Genomic DNA, 23,522 nt, shown 5'->3' on the forward strand with positions numbered 1-23,522 from the left:
TTATGTCGCTTTTCATTGATAAATATGGATTTCGAAAATTTGACCACATTTCCAAATTTCGCGATATATAAAGTGGCTTCCGATTCCGAATCATTTCACTGGCATACAAAATTCAACTTTTTTGTTTTATTAGGTTTTGAAACTGTTTCTTACTAATTTGACGTCGCTGATTTCAGATCTACTTTAATTTTTTACACAGCAGCTCTAGTTTTTGAGATACAGGTACCCCCATATTTTGCACTATACTCACACTTTGTATGTTCACACTTTATTAAGATCACACAAGTAATTTCCAAAATTTATCGAGGTGTTAACATCAAGAAGAACATCTGCAAGTTATTCCAATCATTTTTGTACCATTTGGTGGCGAGTACGTATTAAAGAATGTCGTGCAAGTGTGTCTAACTTTGTAAAACAAGCATACTCGGGCTACTTTGAGAACCCATTAGCAGCTAACAGCAAGGCCTGGACTCCAAATTTTTATATGTGGAAGCTGTATTTCCTCATTGCGTTTATGAGCAAATAAGAATAGACCCTACTTTTACTAAAAAAAGTATTATAATTTGGCGCGAACCATCTAAACACCATGATGATTATTTTTTCTGCATTGTGAATATAACCAGAAGAAACAGCAAAAAAATTGTTCCAAGCGACTCTATTGTAACTTGCAGTCTACAATTAGAACGATTCTGACTTCTGGTGATAAATCTGTACCTCAGCCCCAACCCAGTACCTCCAATCTACTTCAAGAACTTTCAGAAGGTAGTGACGATGTAGTGACTTTTACATCTCAACTTAGACTATTCAATCAAAATGATTTGGACCACTTAATGAGAGATCTTAGATTGTCTAAAAAGCATCAGAACATGTGGCTTCTCGGCTCAAAGGAACAAATCTGATAACATGTGTTACGGTATATTGTTCTCACTACTCTCAAAACATTCAGCAGCTGATGTTGCACTTCCAGCGACTTGGGTGCAACATGGGCATTAAGTTTTTCTCTATTATACAGAAAGGGCTCTATTATACATTCTAAAACAGGTTTTATTTATTATTATTATGTAAAATAGTTTTTGATTTATCGCGCAAAATGTAGAAAAAAATATACAATAAGTCAAAAACTGTGAAAATCTGACAATTTTTTTTGAATTCCAAGCCGAAAATATATTTAAGAATTTATTTATTAATAGGAATCGAGAGTTTATGCACTAGATAGAGTTCGTTCATTCACTGAAATTCCCAGTTCATTTACTGGCAATTTATCCTTTTGTTAAATAAAATAAGTTATAATAATTAATACCACGCATTTTATTTGATTTTTTGATATTTAAATAATTTAAGAGTGTATACCTACTGTGTACAGACACACAAAATATAAAAATTATATATAGAACGATTCTCATATACCTTAATTTTAGGTCAATGTCAGGGTAGTCCTTATTTGTTCATTTACTGGATCGTTTACCCTCCTACGTCAAAATACTAAAAGTCCGCGTAAATTTCGCAGATTGAAATGTCTGCTTGATTAATTGTCAATAGAGGGTCATGACATGTCAAAATTGCTAGTTTGAAGGTGAAATCGTCTATGTCATTCGCATTGGTTTTCCTCTTAAACAAAATACGCTACGTAGGACCGAACTGAAAACTAACTAACACCTTATTCCTAGGTAGCATCAGTTAGAAGTACAGACATCAATTATTTCTGAAGTTTCGTTGTTTTCTGGTGCTTCCCTGCTCACTTCTTATCTCTTTCTTTTTACTGTTATTTACAGTTTTTGGTATCTACGAATAAATAAATTAAAAAAACAAAGGACGGCAGAGATATAAATTATAAGTGACCCATGATGACTTTAGTCAGAAGGAAACTTAGTTTTGATTACTGAATTACTCTTATATCAAACCTAAAAACGAAAAGTGGATCAGTTGACGTAATTTTACATATTTTTTCCGTTTTACTGTTATTTTAACTAGCTCGTTGATGGACATTTACCTAATGATAATGAGTCAGTGTAAATGAAACGTAACACGAAAACTAACAACGGTGTTTGGTTATCCGTAATGGCAGGAAAGGCCAATAGATTTAGACGTACTAGGTATATAAGGAATATACTTACTACTACTAGGAAATACTATATACTGCTAGGAATACCAGAATTCTAGTCAAACTTTCAAAATAAGTAAGTAGGTATAATATCACATTACTAGCTGACACGCCCCGGTTTCATTTCCCCAAGAGAATTTCTGAGAATTATTTCTAAGTAAAATTTTGAGTTCTAAGGCCCAGGTGATTTGAGCTGTTCGTTTATTTGTCAGTGAGTCAGTTTAGCTTTTTCAGTAATTGTATAGTCAATTATATCTAATTGTGTATTTATTTATAGTTTGTTTATACTTGTGTATCTACGGGTTTACTGAAAAAGTGAAGCAACGGATTTATTTTCACATAGTGTCTCTCCCTCAAGTATGGGTAGATATCTAATGAATAATGATGATAAGTGGATAGATTTCTGATGTACAACGGGCCTTACTAATGTTGTTTTGGATGAATATTTACAGTCCAATTTCTCTCTTTCTGACATTAATAATTTGACATTCGAAAGAAGAAGACAAAACATTACTTAACGCTATATTTCAACGTTTATTAGTAGAGCGATAATTGTTTATAGGTTCGTACTTAGATAAGGTCACTTGTGCATGGTCTGGGTTGGCCAGCTAGTCTCAGGTATGAAAATAACCAAAATAAGACCAGTAGGCACTATTATCACTCAAATATTGTATTAAAATTATCTACCTAAAACAAAAATTCCTCATGGCTTAGTGTTTAGAACGTGTAGTCTAAAGAAGAGCTACGATGCTACAGACAAACAGCCAGGCAAAGCGGTCGAGCTTATAAACCGCTCTTTGCCGCTATAAAGGTTCCATTTGATCGGAATACTTACACGACACTACTTATTAAATAGTAGATAAGTAGATTATGGTTCTTGAAGAGGTAGAGAATAGAGAACTAAAACGGCTTTAAGTAAGCACGACTTACTTCTTGTAGGTATATTTCTTCAATTGGCGAGTTAGAATCCACCAAATACATATCGCAAGACTGTCTCGGCATGTAGAAGAAGTTCTGATGAGCGATCATGTTAGACGGCTCCCGGCCTTTGAACACTGGGGGGTTGAACGGGTTGGCTTCACTCACGTCCACGTCCGCACAGCTCCTGTTCAGGAACATTTGTCCAACCCCGCAACACTTCCACAAACACACGCGGCCAATGCACGGACACCCGAACCGGACGTCCAAACCATCTACTTCCAAGACATACCAAGTGCCATCGACATATTCCAACCCATCGTATATTACCGAACCATTTTCGAAGATCAGTCCGCCGGTTATATTCAAACTTTGGTCTTTAGTGCAAGGCGTAGAGTTTGCGGAAACCAGACCAGTAATTAACAAAAATAGCACGAACATTTTAATTTATGATTATGACCGAACTAAAACACTTCAACTATTTAATTTCACGACTGTACATCGTAATAATTAAGTACTTATTTTCAAAAAAATACTGGTGTTAAAAATATTTATCATTCTATTTGATATGACTAATACTAATTTCACACAATGAATCCTTGTAAGGTTTATCGCGAAGTGCTATAACGTCGCACTTGTGAGGTAATTCGATGTATCATTTTTTAATATGATAAGAGATAAGATTTGTCGCGAGCGCAATTCGCAGACGAGGTGTACGTCATGCTCGGATGATGTTCTTTCTTCGACTGCTGAGTGCTGACCGATTACGGATCACCTAGTCCTTAGTCCTTAGTATAATACAAGTAAGTCTTGGCAAACTACAAACTGCTAATACCTATGTAAACTGTGTCTAAAATCCTCGCTCTCATTATCTCAATCAATAGGTATCTAAGTACCATGTTTTCATTTTTCAAACCCTACGATGTCGTAGCGAAAAGTTCGTAGCACAACTACGGGCGTGAATTCGTCAGCGTATTAATTGAAAATTAATTAGAGTTTAGACCAAGTTTTGTTATTCCTCCGTGGAACATATTCTGGCCACTGATACATACTACTCAATATTATAAATGCAAAAGTGTGTCTTTTCTCATAAAGGCCCATCCGCTGAACTGAACTTAATTGAACTTCTAATTCCATATTTGGTTTACCGAAATGCCAAATATCAAAATTTCAGGTTTATAACTCTTTTAATCTTCGAGCTAGGGACCTGTAACACGCGGACACACAGACAGCAAAGTGACATTAATAAGCCTCCGTTTTTCCGGGTACGGAACCCCAAAAACGGGCCGAATTGAGAGCCACCTCGTTTTTGGTAATCGGTTAAAAAATACCAATATAAAAATAGGAAGATTTACATATGGACTGTATATGTAAATCTACCTATTTTTATATTTGACAAGGCTCTTTTGGCGCGTGGCCAAAACCGGAACTAAAGCCGTCATCTAGAGAAGTGCACTGGTTGATATAATGTGTATCTTTCATACTGCAATAAACTAGAATAAATTGTTAGTTGTTGTTGTTGTTGTCATTAATATTCCCTAAATTACTATATTGAGCCATACAAACACATATCCTCTTTGTAACTTGGTATTTGTACGGAATTTGCATGATTGAACATAGTTGAGTATGATAAAAAAAACAATGTATTTACTATAGTTATTAAGTTTATATGTTAAATCGCTAGTAAACCTTTCAATAAAAATAAAAAATACTTAAATAAATAGTTCGCTGTGTCGGCATAAAGCGACAACTGCGCCTTCACTCAAGTGCCAAAAGAGCCATAACGGACTGTAGATTTCCAGTCAAACGATCTCAAGCATACTGTTCATAGATTATCTACCTACTATATTACTAGAGATAGATGTGCGACTCCAGATTTATTTTTCCAAGTTACGCGTGTGCTCTCATCCAGAGGGCACTAATAACGCGCGAGGCGTGCGAGAGCGCGAAAATTTAAATGCTATTTCAATGTACTGTACTAGCATATTATATTAAATTTTTGAAGATTTTTGAACATGTTTTAAAAAACAGTATTAATTCCATTAACGTTTGTTTAAAACATGTTTAAAATACATATATATTATATTATATTATATCTATTTGTTAAGCCGTGCTCTCATATAAATGGCACAACAAGCGATTTTTAATTTGCGATTTTTTAATTTTCTGAAGTTGCACTCCTACTGTTTCAATCTATCAGGTGTACAAAATACATAAGTATACTAATTTATAATCATATCCACGCCATCTGTGCCGAAATAAGAAAACTAAAATCTTAAAATACTGCCCGGTCCGCTGGGCGCCGCCGGTTGCCGCACCGCGGGCGGTCACAGGGATAGCGTCATGTCGCGGCGGTATTTTGTCTGTGTTCCAACTAGAAGATTTCGGGGATTCCATCAATGCAACATAATATAATATTATTGCCAGTTTTAGTTTATTATATTATGAGATGATGCACGCAACCGCAATCGTCCGCGTGGGTAAAGGTTTTTTAAATATCCCGCGGGAACTTTTTCATTTTTTTCAGGATAAAAAATAGCTATGTTAAATTCATATAGGAGTCTATACCCTAATGAAAACAGCTATAGATTGTAGAAGGATTAATAAACATAAGTACATATTTTAGTATGTACTTATTAACTAGTAAGTATGATCTTTTATTGTGTTGTATTTTATAGTAACTAAGTATAATAAGTACCTATACCAGCTAATGCCTAGATGTAATTTAGATATTTTAAATCCCGTGAGAACTTTGATTTTTTCGGGATAAAAAGTAACCTATATAATAATATGTCACTCTCTCGCTGGCCTAACTTGCGCGCCACGAGAAAATTTTGTCTACGCATTTTCTCGTGTTATCTCTATTATGTCTATCGAGCTACCATGCAAATTACCACTAACCCATTGCTCCGTTTCGAGTTGACGACGTCATTGAAGGAAAACCCAACACATTTACACATTTATTCAATAATAGTTATGTGTAGCAGCTAATGAATCTTGATTGTAGAAAGTATGATTGACGTATAATGTATATTATCAAGAATAAATGACTATGACTATGTTGAATGTCGAAATCTCAGGCAAAGAAAAAATATTTTTAATATGTACATTAAGTGCTTACATCAGTTCTTGCATATAACATTTTTGTAAACAAATCACAAATTCCGTGCTCACTTCGCTGAAATTAATAATTTAAAGGCCACAATTTCGTCCATACGGATTAAGGTTTTTGAAAATCCCGTGAGGACTCTTTTATATAAAATATCTATCTCCGTTTCCGGAATTCATAGATCACTGAAAAATAGGTACCACATCATTGTCAAGATGGGCCATTAAAAGTTACCTATGTAACAGGTAGTTAGACAAACAGACACGTTTTCGCTTCTTATAATATTGATATAGATTGTTCTTGTGTAGTTATAATATATATTTTAATAAAGATTTCGCTCTCGCTTTTATATTTTTCTCTTGATACTTAGGTACGCTCTTATTCGCTTTTATATTTTTATCTTGATACTTAGGTACCCATACTGTACATATATTATTTCTTCAATAGTTAGTGCTTAGTACATACTACACAGATCAGAACTACGTAGTTATAACATAAGTATTTAAGTAGTATCTATTGAAGGTAGGTACTATATCTACAATTACTAATTAAATACTTATAACAGTACGGCTGGCAACTTTACCCGTACCCCCATATGAAGATAGTAATTATATTAATATATATAAATAAAATCTATTTATACAATCATCGATGTTATATTATACACCGATTCGGTTATGGCAACACCGCGAATTAGAAGTCCGGTAATTACCTATTCAAAGATATTGATTTTAGAGATGTACCTAAACGTATAGCTAGAGAAAATCGATTTTAATAACATATTATTCGCAGTCTTCAATGTATTAAAAATGTAGTGAAATCTAACTACTAATAGCTAAAATGTAAGTAGTTACCTATTTGCATACTTAAGAAGTATTTGCGCGTAGTTTTTAACTATGGTCTATACAGTTTAGTGACTGTCTACATTTAGAAATCAAGCAAACTGCAAAAAATCTATTACAGTTCAAATGCGGTAATTAATACTAAATGAGTACAGATTTTTTAAGAAATTTGGTTTTACACTAAATTTGGCTTGAAATATTATACATAATAATATGTACCTACCTACTTAAATAGGTAAATTATGTACCTACTGACTTTTCTATTAAGTAGGTACTTATTTGCAGAATATCTATAGTTATGTACCTAACTAGTTACTTAGAAGTATAATTTTATTACCGCTGTACTAAGATGGTAATAATTATGTAGGTACATTACGTTTCCATTAATCTTTAGAAAAGAACGCATAAAAACCTAAACAAAGACTAGTTAGTTATTTATTTATTTACTTAAATATAGGTACATATGGCATCTTGTAGTAGTTAGGTTTAAAATATAATATACCTAACTAGTTAGTTGCTTAGGAACCTCGTAAAAACACTTTGTGTTTTAATGCCATCCTACATCGAAAAACAGCCAAATGATTAAATTCGTTGAAGTTTTCCTACGTAGGTAATAATATGAATTTCTATGATTTTATAAGCACAAAATTAACAAAACAAATACATCGATTACATTTCGATTACTAGTATTCGCAATTGTAAATTATAGGTACATCACTATCATATATACAACCAATACAACGCCAACATTTATAAATAGGTCCTCCTCGGCTATACGATGCATATTGCACTGTGAGTTATTGAGATTGAGACCTCTGCACATCGCAACTCGCAAGTCACCCTACAAGACCTGCATCACGGGCATTTTATGAAGTGGTACCTACCGGATAATACACCGCGTAATAAGGTAAGCTAATATACTTTTGTACTTACTAGTTTAAATAGCTATATTAGCTATTATTTGTGTCAAAATATGGTACCTAACTTAACTGGTAGTGCGTGAGACTTATTACTTCAGGCCACTCCAGGCAAATGCGAATTGCGAAGTAAAACCAACATACCGTGTGTACAGAGAACACGCCATTTTGTGATCGTGTTTAGCAGAGCTTAAAAGTTTTTTTTTTTCACAGAATCATGGGCTTTTTCACTGCTTTGGCTGTGAACCTCATCGGAGGTGCTGTGATATACGGAACAGGAGGGCTAGGCGCGGGATTGGTGGCGCCAATGCTGGGTTTCGGTAGCGCCGGCATCGGGGCAGGAACTTTAGCTGCCTCCGCCCAATCCTATTACGGAAATTTGGTGGCCGGCAGCATAATCTCCAAGATGACTGCTGCTGCTATGGTTGCTCCTACACCATAGGTAATATCTGGATTTTTATGCTTCAATCTTCACCTACAGATGTCTCGATAAACTAGGTACAGAACTACTCGCAGAAATTAGCTACCATTCTCTTATCAATTTCTGCAAATTACATTATTCCGTTACAATTTGCAGAAATTGACATGACATCCATCCTAAAACAGCCACTTGTCACAAGGTTGTACGTAGGTACTAGGTATATGTACTAAGTGTATATGTGTAGTATAATACTTTATTGCACCACATGCCTATTTCCCCGCTACCTAAGTATGTACTTCATAGGATATACAGTAGAATCACACGAGGTTATGATAACTACTCGTGTGGTACCTAGAATCTTTCTTGGTGTAGTGTAGATAAATAAAAATTCGAGACGAATTCTACCGTTCGATGTAAAATACTTCAGTTTTTATCTCATATCTTTTTTGTTATTAAGATCTCTATGGTCTGAATCATTTTTTTTTTCACAGGTAAAAGCGGCCGGCAAACGACTTGAAAATTATTATTTTCACTAAAATGAAAAGAAAATAAAATAAAATTTCATGATAACTGCATTTTTATTAAGATTTTTTAAATAAACAGAGTATATTACCTATCAATTTATTTTATTACCCAGTCTTACCTCATCAGCACCTACCTGCTGAAAATAAAATTCGTCGCATCGCCTTGCTTGCTGGGCCCCGTTATGGTCTGCGCACATCATGCCCGCGTCGCTGCCTGATACAGAAATCCTCGATGTTCTCCTGCCGTCATCGTCAGATATACACATTTCACAGTATAGACCTTGTTTTAATTCCTTTGTGACTGTTTCGGCGTAGTAAGCTATGATATGTTTATGTTAATTTTGTAAAAATACCAAACAATATTATTGTTTTGATCGCAGTACATGTTACTATAAGAAAGACCATGGTGCCCTCATTTAATTTCTATTTTAAATGGTCAACCTATACGCATATTTGCTATACTCTATCCACGGAAAGAAGTTAGAAAAGGCACGTCTAGGGCTCTGTTACGTAATCCCATACAAATGACAGAGACGAAAATCTCAGTGGCCATTTTGAGTCACCAACCACAAATCACAAACATATTTTCAAACAATAGCAAAAAAAATTTTTTGGAGACTGATGGGAATTGGAAACTGTCGATTTTAAATCGATATTGGAGATGCTTACCAAGTCAAACTTCTGAACATTGAACACAACCAACTCCTTAACTCTGATGCTGTAACATTCCTAAATCGTGGTGATTCCACGAGGTTTTTAAAGAATCATTTGTTTAAATGTTTTTGCGAAATTTGGTAAAAAGGTACCTTGCACCCATGGACGGGCTTCTACGGATAGACTACTTTTTGTTCTAAAAAATTAAAAGTTCCCACGGGATTATTAAAAACCTATATCCACGCGGGCAAAGCCGCAGGCATCATCTAGTTATTTAATAACAATATTCTGTAAAAGACACATAAAAATGAGCACTCAGACTTTAGTAATACATAAGTAGTCGGCACAAGCTAGCAGTAATATGCTTACGTTAATAGTACATAATAACACTACTCCACACATTTTGTTTTTCAGAAAATAAGTAAGATCTGGTGGCCCTTGTACACAACTTAATATTTTAAACCAAATACAAATATTTACTAAATTATTTCGTTACGATTTTTTGGATATAGGTACCTAGTAAGTAAACTTAATTTTGTTCCTTGTTTAATAATATTTGTCTTTTAATAATTTTAAAGCAATTAATAAAAAATTAATGTAAAAGATAATTTTAAACGTTAATAAATCCATTAAACTAAAAAGTAACAATTTTTTGTCTTTACATTACACTTACATCTAACACTAACATTGGAAAAATCAGATACATCTTCTTCGCTTCTTTTTTGAAGGACTCTCCTTTGAAGGGTGTGTTTTTCTCTGAAGGACCTTGTCACACGAAAATTTATTCATGAACAGTTCTTCATAAATTATGCTGTTGGAACCTGGACTTAAATACTTGGAAATCTCCTGATAGAGGAACTTTTTATAGCTACTTTCATTTTCATTTGTTTGTGTGGAAGCTTTTCTTTTATTACATTGCTCTTTACATTTCTTTACAACTTGGGAAGAGTCTTTTGTTATTGCATTTTTGAAATCAATAATTTCTTGTGAGTTTTGTGCTATTTTGTTTAGCAAAGTACTTTCCATTTTTTTCATTCTCTCCTCTAAATAAGCAATTGTATATTCTTGAACACTCGGCAAACTTTTATTTTCTGCAAGATGGGAAACAACAGCTTTTTCTGCCTGCTGCTTTGTTTTACGCTTTACTAATGCTTCAGTGTCGTCCTTTACACTATTGACTGGTGGCTTTTTAAAGTCATTTATAAGACTGGGCGAAACTTCATAATTCTTTAGTGGATCATCTAGCTTGTCAAGACAGGATTCTATAATGTCTTTTAACTTCATATTAAACTTTCTTTTTTTCTCAATGACAGCACTTCTCTCTGGTGTGACTTTATTTTTTGTTGGTGTTGATTTTTTTTTTGGTGGTGATTGTGGTGTATTAATTTCTATTTTACCTGTAATTGCTTTATTTTGATCTTGTTGAACCGGATCGGCTTTCGCAATTATAGGGTCAAACTGTACATCTAGAACTTCCAATACTTTAAGTTTTTCAGATGGTTTAATGTCAGACTCTATTGTCAATGTTTCTGGTATGATTTCTGGCTCTTGGGCCTTTGGTAAAATGTTTCTTTTATCTCGCCAACTTAAAGGGCGAGATGGTGATATCATCTCAAATTTACCTGCTATATGCCCAATATTTATAGGGTCTTTAATTCTCTTTTCAGACAAAATTTTTACTTTAGGTCTTTTAGTGGGAAAAACTTGTTTAGATTTGGAAGTTGCATCAACTGATTCTACTGATTGTATTGGCGTAATAACAGGTATATTACATTCTTGCTGACAATTTTTGTCTTCAAGGTTTAAATTTGAAAGTGGGTCAGTTAAATTTTGTTCTAAATTTAACTCAATGCCCATTTTAGGTTCATTACTTAAATCTTGATTGGATTTGGGTGCTATATCCACTGATTGTGCAGAGGAACTAACATTGATTAATTTTGACTTAGAATTTTTGTCTTGAAGGTTTACATTTGGTTGCAAATCTGTTAAGTTTTGTTCTAAATTTAATTCTTTTCCCATTTTAAGTTCATTGCTAAAATCTGAATAAAGAGGAACTGCCATCATTTGCTGTGGTACTACTTTTCTTATCTTTTTTGTTGGTAACTGCAATCTTGTATTATGTAGTTCAAGTGATGTGTTATCTTTGTCTGTAACATTTGAAGATTTTAAATTTGTTCCAGTGTTGTCTTTTATTTGACTAATATTATTTCTATTATATCTTGCACTTGAGTCCACAAATTCACTGTTAGTCAAGAAATCTGCATATTTTAATGAAAAGTTTGATTTTTTGTCATTAATATCAAAATCATTTTCTATATCTTCTAAAAGTATAGGATTAGTATATGTTTTTGGCTCTCGTAATCCCTCTTTACTAGGATCACAAAAAGGACCATTTATTGTTGGTACTGCTTCAAAAGTAAGCTTGTCTTTCTGAAACATCAAAAATAATTATATTTTTTATGACCTGTGGTAAGTACTCTAAAGTCTAACTTGTTGTAAACAACACTTATGTAAAATGAAAATAAAAACACAACTGAGTTTGTTGTGGGCTTCGCATAGCAGGGTGAATTTGAAACCTTTGCAGTTTTAATTTAATTTAATTTAAAACAATTTTATTGTTAACAAAATTACAAAGAGTAAGAATGCAGGATACACTTAATTAAACAAAGGGTAACCTTATCACCAAAGTGATCTCTTCCAAGTAACCCTTTAGTTTCAAATTAGCGAATTATTTTCACATCACCTCACTACAGTTAAAACAGTTTACTTTTAAAGGTTAAATAAATAATTAACTTTTCAATACTTCTTAAGAAATAAAAGCTGTAATCATCCATACCTATGCTACCTTTTCACGGCCCAACAGTTTAACTGATTCTGATGAAATTTGGTACAGTGTTAGCTTATATCTCAGGGATGAACATAGGCTACTTTTTATCCCGGAAAATCAAACAGTTCCCATGGGATCTCTAAAAACCTAAAACCACGCAGACGAAGTCGCGGGCATCCTCTAGTAGCCTTATAATTCAGACATCAGATTCCTGTTTGGAGATTCAAAACCTAGAACCTGAGTATGTGGTTTTTCTGGTTTTGTCTGATGTTAGTGATAATAGCTGTGACCAGTGGCTTAACATGCTTTCACAGGCATGGAGGTGACCAAAAGGACATCCAGTTACCAACCTTGGTCAGCATTGCTTAACCAGAGAGATAAATTGACATGCACTTACACAACTAGGCCACGTCATATCTCTTCACACAATACTATAGTCATCTTTCATTGGTATACCCATGGAATCTGTTAAAGAGAGCTTTCAACATATTTACAATTCCTCTGTACTAACCTTAAAGTTCATAAAACTCTCTTCCTTAAAGTGGTGTTGGCATACACATCTGTTTTTTAACTGTGATACTTTAAGATCAAGGAAATCCAGTCTTTGAGCATTTACTAGCCATTGGTGACATCTCACCTTGTCAAACACAGGGAAGTGAAACATATGAGTCTTCCCATCCGACTTTATCTTACAGTTTCTATAGGTACAACGGCAACCACCCATCTTGTACAGGTACTCTGCAACAAAATGTAAATTATTGCTACTATTTGTGCTTATTACAATGTGATTGTTGCCTGAATACTTGGTACTCTTGCTCTACTTCATATAGAGCAACAGTACTATGTAATCTTTCGAATCACAATATTGACAAAATGTAAGTTATTGCTAGCACTTGCACTCATAACAACGTGACTATAGCCTGAATACATGATGCTTGCTCTACTTCACGTAGAGCCATGATATGGTAATCTTTCCAAAAAGGTGCATCACAATATTGACAAATTGTAAATTATGCTACCACTTGTGCGTGACCGTCGAATCCTCGTTATGTCCTGAATATAAGATTCTCTTGCTGTACTTTCCATGTACATGGTAATCTTTCTAACAAGTTGCATCACAACACAATAATTTATTAAAGATCAATAGAGAATAGACAGTTTTAGACCAAAATTACTACTTATTACTTAAATGATACTTACTATTCAATTGCTTAATACATAAACATTAGAACTTATAAAACAAATCATTCGAGTGATAAAATCTTGTAAAAAGAAAGTGAAATCCTACGGTGATGACTGATGGTAAATTATTAATTAAATTCCAAAAATTCACACTTCACCAAAGAGTATGTAATCACTTTCAGCCAAGGAACATTTATATTTTATACTCTAGGGAGCTTTCAGCAATACAATTTTTTTTTAATTAACTGGTTTAGGTTTTACGGCTCTGGGTTCTAGCCCTTTTAAGCCTGGTAGTTTGAAATTAGTGTCATGAATTTAAGGCCCAAGGATATTCCAGAAAATTTAGAGATGGCGATACAATGTTTATATAAATGATAAAATTATTAATACCTAGTTATTATAGTATTGTGTGTATTGAATTGTATACTGGCCTGGCAATTGGCAAAGTGCGGATTGGCAGACTTCACACTGCAACTCTTAGGCATGTAATGTAGGATTCCCCACGATGTTTTCCTTTTTTTATATTCCATTACCAAAATCCAAATAATAAATAAACCCACTCCGCAAGTTTAAAAGTCAGAGATATTTTAAACCAAACAGCAGAGTAACCTAACCAAACATTTTACATGGCATGTGCCATGTATGTACCTACATATTATCATACGTACATGCTAAGAGCAGTAGCATAGAGTAGGATTATATTTGAGCAGTAGGTAGGACAGTTCCCTATCACCACGGTAATATTATCTATACAGTATTCTAACTCGGCCGTTTCTTTGAAATAAATACCTACAGCTGCGCGGTACGTAAACATGCGATAGGGCTGCCTGCCGCCAGCATTTTAATTTTTGCCTACTTTGTGTTTCCATCTAGTTTTGTGATTGTAAATATACTTTTTTATATAAACAAATAAAATACTTTGTGAATTGCATAGGAAATGTCCAATAAAAATGCGTGTTGTTTTTTGATTGGTAGATTTAATTAAAAAATCATGTTTATGATTGAATAACAAATCGGTCTTATACATTCGAGACCGAAAAATATTTGCGCCTCGACTGAGATGTAGGAAATTAAACGAACGTTACGAATTATTAAATTTTAAAGTTTAAAAAATCCGCATTCTAGTATAAAGCTTTTAATCAAAAATTGTTTTGGGTGACATGGACAAGATGGAGAAAATGGAATATCTTTTCCTTGGTTATAGATACCTGCAGTTACTTTACAATTTATATATTATTTGGTTTTAAATGAAGTTCGGAATATTTTCTCCATTTTTTGCATATATTTCATAAAATCATCGCTGGGTACAATCAAAAAAGTTTGCGAATTAATCTTATTGTAGTCCCGGTACCTTAAATACCGACATTCTGAGCTGAAATTGTGGCTTCTTTGATCGGGTTTCACATACAACGAAAAAATCGCGTGGTTATTGTTAGAAAAACAAAACACCGCCCGTTCGTCACTGCGTCACAGTCGCGACCAGTCGCGACTGTCTGCGTGTCGAGCGCCTGCCGACATCGAGGTGCGTAGGTATAGCTTGCATTTCGCCCGTTTGTATGAAGTTGGAATACTGTATACATACCATTACCGTGCTATCACCCTCACCACCTAGTAACTACTCTAGATGTGCTCTAGATGATGTGCGCTACTTATCCGCGTGGATATAGGTTGTTAAAAAAATCTGTGGGAACTTTTTGATTTTCCGGGATAAAAAGTAGCGTGCCTATAGGTAGGTATGTCATTAAACGGGATGTCCCATCTCTGTGCCGATCAAAATGAGTTAAACGGATAGGCAGTGAAAAGGAGACAGACAGTCACACCGTATTTATAATATTAGTATGGATTAAAGCAAAGATTATAAGAATGGGAAAGGTTTCAGTAACATACTTTCAGTTATTAGAGTGCATAATTAATAATTTACTACTAGATCGTAGGTAGATAAGTGCTTTTAGCATATTAATATGCATAAACCATAAAAGCTCAAGTCTAATTCCACACAATACTATAAATTATAATACAGCTGAACTACAATGTTATTCCAACACGCTATCGAGACAATGATTAATTATTTATAGACCTAGAGCCTGTGAGCGCCAGACTTTCGTTATTTTTAAGCGGATTCAAAAAAGGGAGGAGGTTCTCAATTCGTCGAAATCCTATTTTATTTTTTATGTATGTTCCCCGATTACTCAAAGACGCCTGGACCGATATGGGTTTTTTTTTGTTTGAAAGGGTATACTTCGCAGGTGGTCCCATATAAATTTGATGAAGATCTGATGCATATCTTCGGAGATGGAGAACAGAACTCCTCAATGGATAAGAGAAAAATTGCTCGCGATCAGTGTAATAGCTTAGTAAACAGTAGGATTTTAACTGGGCATAGCATATTATAGTACAGTGGGGCCATTAAAAATTGTGAAATAAAAAAAATTCAAAAAAAACTTAAAAAACCACAAAAAGTAAAAAATAATTTTTGTTTCTACACGTGTAATGTAGGTATATGTGAAGTCGGGTTTCTAGTAATTTCTTTTATTATGCTCGCTCATACGTTTTTGATTTGTCGTGCAAGATGTCGAAAAAAATACCCGAGTACGGAACCCTCGGTGCGCGAGTCTGACTCGCACTTGGCCGGTTTTTTGAACTACGTGCCCTGCCTATTTTGCTAACAAAAATTATTTTTTACTTTTTAGTGCTTGTGGTTTTTGACGTCGGTTTTATTGTGCTTTTGATTTTTTTTTTTAAAAGCTGAATGTTTCTATGCGCATTGTGTCCAACACAGGGAGGAACGGGCTCTTAGTCCATTAGGTGATAATGACGGAACTTAATTACTATCATTAATGATTCACGTAACTTAAAGTGATTGGGCAATTGTTGAATTCTATAATATAACAGAGTTTATATTTCGTAGGTTCTGGTCAGTTTATTACAATACATGTAGGCAGAATTTTTTTCTACTTAGGCACCGAACTACGATAATTTTAATAAAAAAATGTTTCCTGCCGATATTAAGTATAAAGATTATATTCAAGAAATATACAACACATTTTCTCCGTTGAGCTGGCTTCTGAAGATATTTTCATTAGATTGTCATTGTCCTAAAGATACAACACAGCTTGCACCGTCCCACTTGGTCAAAATTAGGAGCGCCATAACAGTAGCCGTTCTTGCTTGTATTAATTTCTTCACTCTTTATTACAAATTCACTTACTCTTACCATGATCTTTTAAAATCGGTTAAGTATACTGATGTGGTTCAAATGGTTTACGATCTTTTCCAATACATGGTCGATTTATATTTCGTGTACAAGTATGGTTCGGACGTGTTCTACGAATACATAAGGCAATATGCTTATATAGACGGGATGCTCGGAATGGAATACTACAGTAGAATAAAAAGACGGCTGATCATAGCGATGATTTTCATTATTTCCATGTGGATCTCGAGCTCTTTATGTGATTATATCATCTGGGCCATCGGTTTTGGATTGGTCGCCACGTCTAGTTTCTCTTTGGCTTACATCTACATGTTGATAAAGATCCTTACGAATTTGCATCTAACTCTGCATGTGATGCACATCGGGAGCAGGCTGCGTGTTATTGGAGACTGGGTCCAAGAGTGCTATTGTACTTCTTTAAGTTGCTCGCCGAAAATTGAAGACACTGTCATGAAGAAGAATTGGTTCTACTCTCATAAAACTAAGACGTCGACATCCAAGTTGTACCCTTCAAAGAGTGCTACGTGCATGAACTGTTCCGAAGTGAAATTGTTGAGCAGATGTTATTTGTTGCTGACGGAGCAAGTCAATTTTATCAATAAAATCTTTGGAATGAGGGTAAGCCGTAAGATGTTTACAACCTGCGGTTTACCTTTCACTTTAATATTTCTAAAATACACCTTAAATATTTCTAAATACCTATCTATGTATTTCAGATATTATTAAATTGTCTAAGTTTACTTATTGACATGGTGAGATTCACTAATTTGACTGTAAGGGTCATAATGGGAACACAGGTAAGTAATGGCAATTAATTATTATTATTAGTAGTTTCTAACGTCTTAGCTGATACATTTCTCTTTCTCATTGCTAAGGGCGGTAACCCCCTTTTATTGATCAGATAACGGTAGGAGTTTTCTTGGGATAATATTGCAGTGGGAGATAATATTTTAGTTATTATCAGAAAGTTATCAGAATATTATGATAGTGATATACATATAACTGGGACCGATAACTTAAAAGCCTGCTCTCCGGGACACGGGGGATAAGAAAACGCCAAATTACAAAAACACATAGTTGTCACAACTAGGCTACACGGCCACATGTCTGCTTATCATCATCATCACCATTATCAGCCCATACACGTCCACGGCTGGACATAGATCTTTTGTAAGGGCTTCCAAACGCCAGGGTCTTGCGCCGCTTGAATTCAGCGGCTCCCTGCGACTTGTTTGAATTTTCTCTCCACCTAGCGGTGGTCTTCTCACGCTGCACTTTCTGGTACGAGGTCACCATTCTATCTCCTTGGGACCCACAACGTTATCGATTTTTAGGGTTCCATGTACATTCTAAAACAGATTATTATTTATTTTTACGCGATAATAGTTTTTGATTTGTCGTGCAAGATGTCGAAAAAAATACCCGAGTACGGAACCCTCGGTGCGCGAGTCTGACTCGCACTTGGCCGGTTTTTTGAACTACGTGCCCTGCCTATTGCCACTTCAGCTCCGCAACCAGTTGACCACCTTTACGTCAGCTCAAACTGTACAATAAATATTTTCTCTTATTAACCCCGACCTAAAAAGAGGGGTGTTATAAGTTTGACGTGTGTATCTGTGTATCTGTCTGTGGCATCGTAGCTCCTAAACTAATGAACCGATTTTAATTTAGTTTTTTTTGTTTGAAAGGTGGGGCTTGATCGAGTGTTCTTAGCTATAATCAAAGAAATCGGTTCAGCCGTTTGAAAGTCATCAGCTCTTTTCTAGTTACTGTAACCTTCACTTGTCGGGGGTGTTATAAATTAATTTACACTTGTTTACTTCTAGCACACAGGCTACGCTCACGCTTTCTACCCAGCCATATCAACATTTTGGCGATCGCTCACTTGCGCCATAGTGATAGTAAGCCTTGTGAACCATTGTGAAAATACTTACAGACAAAGAGAGAGGGTTATTTCTCTGGTTGAACATCTTATTATCAACAGAAATCTAGGCAAGCATTTTTTACCTACATTATTAACTTTTTACAGATAATATCTCATCACTCCACCACAGTTCACGACAGTTAGGGAACTTGTAACTGAATGTCGAGGCTTCGACGTTACTGGCAGGCATCAAATGTTTTTTAGGTAGCCTTTGAACCTTTGAACAGCCTATTTTTTAACCCCCGACCCACAAAGAGGGGTGTTATAAGTTTGACGTCTGTATCTGTGTATCTGTCTGTGGCATCGTAGCTCCTAAACTAATGAATTTGTTTGAAAGGTGGCTTGATCGAGAGTGTTCTTAACTATAATCCAAGAAAATCGGTACAGCTGTTTGAACCTATTAGCTCTTTTCTAGTTGCTGTAACCTTCACTTGTTGGGGGTGTTATACATTTTTAATTTGCACTTGTTATTTATTTAACTTCATCCATTTTTAATATTTGACTTATCGTCGATTTATGATCAAAACCCCACCCTACCACCTTAGGGTCACCTTCACTCAGAACTACGAACCATTCAAATGGTTGATATTGAGAAGTTTTGGTTGTTATTATTTTTAGACGAGAAGATGCTAGCAGCGTACATTGAATTCCGCGGCTTGGTTAAGTCGCAACCAATCGACTTTCACATGGCGAACTTCATGCGACTCGATTACTCGCTTCTGGTTTCAATCACCTCAGTTTTCGTCACCTACACCATCATACTGCTACAGAGTATTTGAACAGGTATTCCGGGTGGCTTCTGAAATGTTTTTGTGCCGCTTGTGTTCAGCGGCTCCCAGCTGCTCGCTTCAGATCATCACTCCACCTAGTGCGTGCCTAGTGCAAGGAATGCCGGTGCACGGATAAACCCTGCCAGGTTTTCATCCACCGGAATGGACTTTGTAATGTATCTAGTACATTATTTAACAAATTTAAAATGTATGTTTGTTTTAAATAAGTGAATAAACAATAATAAATAGTGGAGGATCTTCCAACACTGGGATTTCCATTGCAATATCACCATTTAAGGTGCCCACGCACTCGAACTGAACTGCAGCTAAACTGCGCGTCGCGGCAGCGCCCCGCACGATATTCCCTCCAGACGCTGGCAGTGACGCGCTACGCGGTACGCGCGTCGCGGCTGGAGAGAATATCGTGCGGGGCGCTGCCGCGACGCGCAGTTTAGCTGCAGTTCAGTTCGAGTGCGTGGGCACCTTTAAACCTTTTGGGCTCCAATGGATAGGTATTCTTTGAAGAATATGCCCCGCCCATAGCAACTTCAGCGTCGCGACTCGTCCTGTCGGTTACTTCGTTTCTTTCTGACAGCGGAGGCTTATTATGGGTCCCGTTGGCACCATTCGAGTACGAAACCCTAAAACATATCTGGAAAAAATTCACATCAAATGGAGAACCATCTCCATTTGTAAGTTGGTTAAAAAGATCCTATGAGAACTTGTTGATTTTCCGGGATGCAAGCTGAATAATCTATACTAATAAATAAAATTGGAGTGTCTGTCTGTAATTTCGATATAACTAGGTACCGCATATTAAGGTCATATGGTTATTTGAACGATACTATAACTGAATCACACGTTTTTAAAATTTTTGTCTGTCTGTCTGTCTGTCTGTCTGTCTGTTTGAAAAGGCTAATCTTGGGAACGGCTGAACTGATTTTGACGGAATTTTCACAGACAAGTAGAGAATTGACCAGGGTGTAACATAGGCTACTTTTTTAACCGACTTTCAAAAAAGGAGTTGTGTTTTTCTACCTATGTACACCGAAATCTCCGAGATTTCTGAACCGATTTGCATCATTTCTTTTTTAATCGATAGAGGAACTTTGCGACATTGTTTCATAAAAAATTTGGAGTCCAAATCCTCAATCCTGATGCTGCAGGGGATCTGACCAATCCACGCGGGCGAAGCTGCGGGCATCAGCTAGTAGTAAAATAATTATCGTCAGAGATATGAATATTTCATGATTAGTGAGCGATGTTTTATTGCATATCTACGAACGCAGAGGTAGGTAGGAGTAAACACATAGATCACACTAATCACACTAATATTATAAAGGCGATAGTATGTATGTATGTGTGTGTGCGTGTGTGTGTAATTATGTTTGTTACTCCTTCACGCAAAAACTACAGGACAGATTTCGCTGAAATTTGGAATCGAGATAGATAATATCCTGGATTAGCACATAGGCTACTTTTTATTCCGGAAAATCAAAGAGTTCCCACAGGATTTCGAAAAACCTAAATCCACGCGGGCGAAGTCGCGGGCATCGGCTAGTACCAAATAATAATTTTTGACGTGTAAAAAGGTACCTACTTAACAGATAGATAGACAGACAGACACACTTTCGCATTTATGATATTAGTACGGATAGGGATTTCATCTCACTTTACTATTCTCATTTAAAAGGTGCTTTTTTATGGCTGAGCTCGTTTGCTATTTATTGCTCCTAAGTATGACTAACGCTGAGATTTTAAATTGCACAATATTTTGTCAATACCGAGAATCATGTACCTAGCCATTATAAACTTTGCTGGGAAAAATAGGGTAGGTGGACACTTATCTAATCTATCTAAATATTTAATTACACAATTTATTATAATAAAGGCGAAAATGTGTGTCTATGTTTGTTACTCTTTCACGCAAAAACTACAGGATGAATTTGGCAGAAAGGAAAAGATATAGCTTATACCCTAACTTAACACACAGACTTTTTATTCCGCAAAATCAACGAGTTCCCATGGGATTAAGAAAACCTACATATTATATTTAGAGCCTCGATAGCTCAACGGTTGAAGAGCGGACTGAATTCCGAAAGGTCGGCGGTTCAAACCTCATCCGTTGCACTATTGTCGTACCCACTCCTGGCACAAGCTTTACGCTTAATTGGAAGGGAAAGGGGAGTATTGGTCATGATTAGCATGGCTAATATTATTTTTAAAAACAATTCATGCGGACGAAGTCGCGGGTATAATCTAGTTAATCATATGAGTAGAAAAACGTCCAAAAATCCTTTTTAATTATGAGAAATAAGGGGCATCGCAGATATTTCCATTTACAATTTCCAACTTATATTTTGTATTGGAATTTCTACCTTAGCTGGGGTCATGGTCACTGCGCTAATGTTAGCTAAACAGTCATTCAATTTTACAAGTACTTAGGTTGCTAGTCGTACTAGGGCGGTAGGCATGTGGGTAAAGTAGCAATGGGCATGATTGCTAATTTTAAATCATTTTCATTTGGTGAAGTGACTATTTTTGTTCACAGTGATTTCACAGGCAATTTTTCACGGAAAATGATTTTTCTTTACATTTACTTTTGGGGCATTTCACGTCAAGCGGACAACCAAAAAAAAGTGAGGTCGTGAATTTTGTTTATACTCTGGTCAGTTATACTTCTAGTAGACGTGGATATATACACACAATGTTTTTTTCGTATGATGCTTTATTGCTGAGTTATGAGCTTTTAAAAATTTACTAAGAATGAAGTCCGTTATTTTTGGATGCTTATTATTTGTAACAATTCATTTGTAAAAAAAACTAAAAAGCATTGTTTATTATAGTTAAAAAGTTGAAATTTTTATTTTTTTTATCGAATTCTAAATTTAAATTTTTTAACGTATAGTAAACCGGAAGTGAACATTTCAAATCGATATTTGAGTAACTTGGCCAAAATAAAAATATTTTTTTTTACCGTGAATTAAAGCTTACATGTACATATTCTTCACCAAAAAAAAATTGTAACATGATATCTAATAGTTCAGGACTTAGAGCATATCGAATACATAGATATAACTATGAGCACTTTCTAAGCAGTCGGGTTTATGTACTAACATGCTAAAATACTACGCAATGATAATTTTAGAGTGGTTTTATTAATTGAGATTGAAACAATATTAATTAAAATAGAGTGTTTTATTTTGTAACTAGCTGATGCCCGCGACTTCGTCCGCGTGGATTTAGGTTTTAAAAAATCCCGTGGGAACTCTGACTTGCCGGGATAAAAAGTAGCCTATGTTACTCTGCGTCCTTTCAAGTATCTTTATGCTAAAAATCAAGTTGATTGGTTGCTTAGTCAGGGCGAACAAATCCTGTGGGAACTTTTGATTTCCCAGGACAAAAGTGGTCTATCCGTAATAGTCCATCCCCGGGATACAACGTGTTTCTCTACCACGTAAAAACATTTATACGGATGATCCTTTATAAATCCCGAGGGATCATATAACCGACAGTTTCCAAATCCCACCAGCTTTAGTGATCGGGTCCCCTGCAGCATCAGGATTGAGGAGTTGGAATCCAAATTTTTTATGGAACAATGTCGCAAAGTTCCTTTATCGATTAAAAAAAAATTACTCAAATCGGTTCAGAAATCTCGGAGATATCGATGTACATAGGTAGAAAATCACAACTCCTCCATTTTTGAAAGTCGGTTAAAAAGTAGCCTATGTTACTCCCTGGCCAATCCTCTACTTGTCTGTGAAAATCCCGTCAGAATCGGTTCAGCCGTTCCGAAGATTAGCACGTTCAAACAGACAGACGGACAGACAGACAAAAATTTTAAAAACGTGTGATTCAGTTATGGTATCGTTTAAATAACAATATGAGCTTAATATGTGGTAGTTATTTCGAAATTACAGACAGACACTCCAATTTTATTTATTAGTATATAGATTATATTTTATTTAAAAAATCTTTTATTTTTGTATATTTCATGTTAGAATGAATGAATAAATTATTCATAGCGTAGTATTTTAGCATGTTAGTACATAAACCCGACTGCTTAGAAAGTGCTCATAGTTATATCTATGTATTCGATATGCTCTAAGTCCTAAACTA

General features: G+C 35.3%; 3 protein-coding genes and 1 long non-coding RNA gene across 4 annotated transcripts in view; 2 read left to right on the forward strand and 2 right to left on the reverse strand.

Moving 5' to 3' along the window:
* LOC123872374 (G-protein coupled receptor Mth2-like) overlaps positions 1-3,777 on the reverse strand; it is a 36,655-nt gene extending 32,878 nt beyond the window's left edge. Inside the window, exon 1 of the mRNA XM_045916604.1 lies at positions 3,032-3,777. Within this exon, the coding sequence (XP_045772560.1) occupies positions 3,032-3,460 (429 nt within the window). The 5' untranslated portion in view covers positions 3,461-3,777. The remainder of the gene's footprint in view (positions 1-3,031) is intronic.
* LOC123872388 lies at positions 1,616-12,195 on the forward strand. Its single transcript, XR_006797470.1, has 3 exons — positions 1,616-1,627; positions 4,530-4,537; positions 12,071-12,195. It is a non-coding gene; the product is annotated as an uncharacterized LOC123872388 (long non-coding RNA).
* LOC123872370 lies at positions 10,020-22,215 on the reverse strand. The gene is made up of 4 exons (XM_045916596.1): positions 22,200-22,215; positions 13,514-13,558; positions 12,825-13,051; positions 10,020-11,916 (listed from the first exon to the last, which is right to left on the reverse strand). Exons 3-4 carry the CDS (start codon positions 13,035-13,037, stop codon positions 10,183-10,185), a joined length of 1,947 nt encoding a protein of 648 aa, XP_045772552.1. The 5' UTR covers positions 13,038-13,051; positions 13,514-13,558; positions 22,200-22,215; the 3' UTR covers positions 10,020-10,182.
* Positions 16,450-19,457, forward strand: LOC123872376. The gene is made up of 4 exons (XM_045916608.1): positions 16,450-17,327; positions 17,426-17,506; positions 18,536-18,701; positions 19,252-19,457. The coding sequence occupies exons 1-4, from the start codon at positions 16,485-16,487 to the stop codon at positions 19,410-19,412; spliced, it is 1,251 nt and encodes a 416-aa protein (XP_045772564.1). The 5' UTR covers positions 16,450-16,484; the 3' UTR covers positions 19,413-19,457.
* Positions 22,216-23,522: the final 1,307 nt, after the last annotated feature.

This window comes from Maniola jurtina, chromosome 15 (assembly GCF_905333055.1).
Source record: "Maniola jurtina chromosome 15, ilManJurt1.1, whole genome shotgun sequence".
Lineage (NCBI taxonomy): Eukaryota > Metazoa > Arthropoda > Insecta > Lepidoptera > Nymphalidae > Maniola > Maniola jurtina.